At 36.3% G+C, this 6,000-nt stretch overlaps 1 protein-coding gene across 1 annotated transcript in view; it reads right to left on the bottom strand.

Moving 5' to 3' along the window:
- Positions 1–1,180: 1,180 nt before the first annotated feature.
- Positions 1,181–6,000, bottom strand: part of LOC150095808 (eukaryotic translation initiation factor 4E-like) — a 151,478-nt gene continuing 146,658 nt past the window's right edge. The window contains exon 7 of the mRNA XM_090408818.1: positions 1,181–1,524. Within this exon, the coding sequence (XP_090264944.1) occupies positions 1,465–1,524 (60 nt within the window). The 3' untranslated portion in view covers positions 1,181–1,464. The remainder of the gene's footprint in view (positions 1,525–6,000) is intronic.

Raw genomic sequence — 6,000 nt, 5'->3', positions numbered from 1 at the left:
GATTGCAGCAATTAATTTTGGCACATTAAGCAAAGGATACCTGTATATGTATATAATTAGCAGGTTCATTTTATTTAGAGATTTCAGAAAAGCATATGACAGCATCCATAGAGAAGGCCTTCAAGGAATATTAGATGAACAGCGAATATCTCAGATAATACATTTAATCAAAATTTCCACCACTGACAGCCAAAGCATGGCAATGGCTAATGGAATCAGATCTGATCCTTTTGATATTAAGACACGATTGAAGCAAGATGTCCTTTCACCCATCCTTTTTAATTTAGCTTTAGAAAAAGAAGCTGAACAGTAATATTAGATATTATTATATATGCAGATGATATTATGCCTAGATGGAGAAAATGAAGTCATTAGAATGACATCAGATCTTTTCATTCACTATGTCATTTATTATCGTCCAAAATTCTGTCAATTAGAGATAAAACAGAAATATACAAGGTAATCATTAAACCTGTTGGTTTATATGGAGCAAAAACCTGGAGAATAACAGACCAAGATACAAAAGTTTTGAAGACCTTTGAAACTAAAATCCTCAGAAAAGTTTATGGACCTGTAAGGGATAACATGACAGGTGAATGAAGAACACATAATCAAGAACTATATGAACTCTATAGATCTTCACTTCTATCTGATTACATCAGAAGCTTGCAGATTGAGATGGCTTGGACCTGTGAAAAGACTGGGTGGGTAGAGAATGGCTAAACAAGCATTCAAGATGAGCTCTGATGGAAAGTGACCTATAGGACGAATGCAGCAGCACTTGGATGATAACATTCAAAAAGACTTAGATGAGATGAGAATCCTGGACTGGACTGAAAGAGTTCAAGACAAAGGAATGAAAGAGGTTGGTACTGCAGCAAAGAAGATTAGAGGTAACAAGCTAAAGAAGAAGAATTATTTTTCTACGTTGATAACTGGTTTCCTAGCTAATTAGTATCTGTTTCATGAAGAGCAAACAAGTGACCATTCAGTCCTCTTTGTCAAAAAAGATTGAATGGCACAAGAATATCGTTCATCAACATTTGTATGTGGGATTACCATTTCGGTAGTGCTTAAATTTTTCTGAATTTCTTTGAAAAATAAATTCAGTTAAGTTTAACTGATTGAAATTTTTGTTACCTGGCAGTTTATCTCTGAACCAATTAAGAACAACAGTCCAAACAGTACTGAAGACTTTTAATAAACTTAAGATATCTCCATAATTTTATCATACAAAATCAAACAGTACACTCACTTCTAGTTGAACCGCATGAAGAACCTTGATCATTTAAGTAATCCATGCAATTCACTTTTTCCTATAAGGAAACTTTAGTCTATTTTATTTTATTATATAATTTTGTTTTCTTCAAAAATCGGGTATGAAATTCGAGATAATTCATCCACAGAGCAGACTATAAACATTTTAATCAGTCAGCTTTGAAGTAATTTAAAAAAAATTCACAATTAAATCTGGTATCTGCACTTTGCCATAGAGCCTTTTTTAGATTGAACATCACTATGAGCCTAAAAGAAAAAAAAAAACACATAAAAAATAGACATATTAATAACATGAAAACATTTATAAAAAACTTACATATTCATATGAAATTAAACATTGTTTATTAAATAAATAATAATACTGGGTTTAGCAAGACTTGAGACACAATAAGTGAATCTGGACTAAGTCAGAGTCTAAAAAATTATGAAAAACAACTTGGATATTTTTAAAATTATACTGTTTTAATTAATCACATTCCACACAAAACTTTAGAATAACGACTCAGGATTACTGTTGGCAATTATACAGATATCAAACAAATTCTAAAGGAACATTTTCAGAATTTCTTCATGTCAGTTAATTGGTCAGAAAAGAATGATATCATTTTTCCAGGCAAATTCTTGTTTCAAAATTTGTCTGTTTCTGAAAGTGTCACTAAAGAATTTCGTTCACCTTCTAACATTTTGTTCATTTTTTCCCTTCAATCATTAATGTGTTTAATTCATTAGTCTCAACAATATTTTCATTAGAATTTTACTGGTTTTAATTACATTCAGTGCTTTAAGTGAAAACAGTATCTTCCTTGTTCTGTTGTAAGACCAAAGATCCGTTTTGATCAGCGGTTATAAAATTCCAAAAGCGATATGAGAAATATATGACCTGCATTAATTCAACCTTTAATTAAAATTGCCAAGAAATTATAGTTTTGTTTAATTCAAACTAGTTTTGAGCTTTTTTGATGTCTCATTAGAAGGAGCCAGAGACAGATGTAGTCCCACTGATGAGACCTCAACAGAGGGAGAACTGGTCTGAAGCGTGGCTCTTCCCATAATGCATAGTGTTATGCACACCTCAAAAAGGATGTGTACTTTGTGTTATGGTATACTAAGGCAATTCACATGAAGCCATTAGTATCCACACATACCGGCCACTGAATTAGAAACTTTATTACCACATTAGATCTCCTTTAGTCCTAATTACAGCACGTGTTTTGACATAGATTCCACAAAGTGTTTGAATGCATCGACATCTAGAGCACATACCAGGTCTCCACCAGACATTTCTTTAACTGGCTCACATTTGACAAAGAGGTCTTTGCTCCCAGATCTGCTTTTCTAACATGTCCCATACATTCTCAGTGAGGTTCAGATGCAGGATATGTGGTGGTAAAGGAAAATGAAAGTTGCTGTCACGTTTGTTGAACAATTCTTTCACAATGGACAGCAGCAATATCATTCACGAAACAATCGTCACCTGCTGATCAAAAGTCAACATTGCAGGATTGATTTGATCGGCAACAATGTTCAGCTATTCCTTGGAGGATACCAAACCTTCCAGCAATATCAGGGGATCTGTTACATACCAACAGAACAAGGTGTACTATGACTCATCAGCGACCACAACTTTACTAGTCTTCCAGTGTCCAGTCACGGTGTTCCCGACACCACTGTAGATGAACCTTCAGGTTCTTTGTAAATATCAGTAGTTTCCATATAGGAGTATGATGACCACCAATACTGATCCCCATCAATTCTCTGCACATAATTCATTCAGATAGGGATAAGGACAATCTTTATTAAATGCTTTGGTCAAATGGTGCACACAGGAAGTTCCGATTGAAGCCTTCTCAGATGAAGGCGATCTCATTCCTGACAGATTGTCTCTTAGGACAAGGGCTATATTTACGTTCTTCCCAAGGTAGACAGGGCCCAATGCATTAAAGTGCTCTGGGTCCCCATTTCACAGTTGGGGAGGTGGGCTTAAATTGATTATAATTTTTGGAGCCCTAAGCTAGAGCCTCATGTGCTCATGCACAAGTACAATCTGCTCAGGACCACAGTTATCTATCTTTGATAAGCAATATAAGTTATTTTACCACTTATTAAACACATGGGATATCTCATCTTTTGTAAACAGCAGAAACCAGTCGGCTCTGCTGTTTTCAAAATTGTGGCCTCAGCCACTTTGGCATCCACAATAAGCCTTCTATCAAACTTTGAAAGATCCTTTGTTTTTCCCATTGTGATCAACACTATTGACGATTAGTGACCAGCAGCATTTTTAAACAGTTGCCTAGAACACATGACCAAGTATTTTGCATATACGCTGTGTGACATTTATATACATCTCCATAAAGGTTTCTAATTCAGTGGATGGAAACTGCACCAAGTTCTTCACAATCATTTCCTCACTCACACTTATCTAGCCCAGGGAAATATCTGTAGTTTCCCTGATTTTGCACTTCCAAACTCTCACTGAAAAACACTTTCTCCAAGCAAAACATCAGGCATATACAGTCCCTTACATCCAAATTCACTCCACATATCTATAAACTGCACACCATTCCTCCTGCACAATCTTCTCATTGACAATCATGACCCTTCTCAGTTCTCTCCTACCATGCCAAGGTGGCAGACTCACAATCTTTGCTTTCTTTCTCTTCATTTTTGCTTCTTCTAACAACTCTTTCATATCTTACATATTTCTCATCTTTCAAATCAGTTGTGCCTGCCAAAACAATTAACTTGTTTGCTTCTAACGGCTTCATCGACATCCTTCATTTTTGCACCTGAAAAACATGCTTTCATCACTTTCTTATTAAGTATACTTCTTATCATTGATTCTTCATACAATGCTATCTCTTTCCTCCCAGTTTCTTGTACGTTTATGCTTTTCCCAATTCATTCTCCACTGTTCTGTGCCACATGCCAATCATTTCTCCACTTGCTTGAGTTCACGTTTTGTCCTGTGAAGGAGTCTGCATAAGTGTGCAATTTCTTTCCACACTGGCATCTCATCATCCACATTATTACTTTCAAACCTTTCCTTCAAACACTCATTTGTATTTCGTGCACTATCATTCACTGCTTCTGCTAAGTTCTTCATAACACTTCCACAATCTTGCCTTATATCCATAATATCAATTCCTTCATTCTTTAGCTCCCAACACAACTTGCATTTCTTACATTTACTTTTGAAACATTTCTGACAAATATTCTTATTCTTGTTCTCATATCACAAATCATTCACTGTTAGCAAGGAATGCATTAAACATATGCTACATCCAATAAATCCCGCACAGTGATTTCAGTACCATAACATTTCTCATATGTTATAGTACTGATACGTACAACATTTTTGAAAGAATATTGTTATTATTATTATTTCGGGCAACTCCAAGGAGTCGATAGACTCATCGAGGGAGGCCCTAACATCATGTCAAGAACAAATTATTCGACAATTGCACAGTATCTATCATACCTCGCCTTAAACTCATTCACGGTCATCGCACCCACAACAGACTCTGGCAGCTTATTCTGCTCATTTACCACTCTCCAAGTAAAAAACTTAGCTCTAACACCCCTGGTAAGCACATTCTTGCCAGCTTCCATGTATGGCTCCTAGTCCTATTCTCAAAAATATCTTCTGGATTAATCTTATAGAAATCTGTCAGTAATTTTAATGCCTCAATCATATCACCCTTTTTCTGCCTATTAATCAATATTTGCAACCCACAAATCTTCAACCTGTTCTCATAAGGTTCATTCCACAGACCGGCTATCATCTTGGTCACTTGTCTCTGGATCCTCTCCACCTCCTCCCCATCAAGTATTGACACTGAGGTTTTGCAATAGACTACTCACTTCCACCTCATTCACCACAATTCCCATATAATCTATTGGTGCATTCATTTCTGCAATGTCACCATCTGGATGATATATTCTTGCAAAGTGCTTGCTCAGTAATTCAACTATATCAACTGATTCAGTTACCTCCCTACCATCAGCATTCTTTAAAATCATTCTGCCATATACATATTTTCTTTTACTTGCAACATATCGAAAAAACTGTTTAGGATTCTCTTTAGCCTGCATGGCCAAAGAGAATCTTTCGCAATCCTTTTTTGCTTTTCTTACCACACTCTTAACCCTTTGCATGAAGTCAGCCATTGCTTCATGCAAACACTTCTTAACCGCCTCCCATGCACAATCAACTTCTAGCCCTTGCAGTTGTACATGCCATGGCACCGAACCAATCAATCTCCTAAGTTTGTCATACTTACCAGCCCGATAATTCCACACGTACCCTGTCTTAATTGTAAATTCCACACCTTTAGCCACCTCCCAAGTCAAGACCCCTATGATCACTCTCACCAATTGGTGGCAACGTGGTCATATTTGTTACAGCCATATTCTCAGATGCAATTACTACATCAAGTACTCTCTGACCCCCCTAGTATTTTCCATTACATGTTGTCGCAGATAGTTATCCCTTAATAACTGCATAAAATCCAATTCCTTCCTCTCCTCCTTCCAATCAATGTTACCATAGTTAAAATCTCCCATAATAATTACCCTCCTTCCACTAATTTCTTCTATTTGCTTATGCATACTATCTCCACCATCTATTCCATCACCTGGTCTATAGCAGCACCCAACTGTATATTTTGTTCTGCTAGTTTCAATCTCACACCAAATAGCCTCAAATGTGCTCTTTTCTCT

Source organism: Typopeltis vanoorti, chromosome 19, assembly GCF_054136105.1.
Source record: "Typopeltis vanoorti isolate ZY-2024b chromosome 19, IOZ_Tvanoo_1.0, whole genome shotgun sequence".
Classification (NCBI taxonomy): Eukaryota; Metazoa; Arthropoda; class Arachnida; order Uropygi; family Thelyphonidae; genus Typopeltis; species Typopeltis vanoorti.
This window is presented reverse-complemented; position numbering and strand designations above follow the sequence as displayed.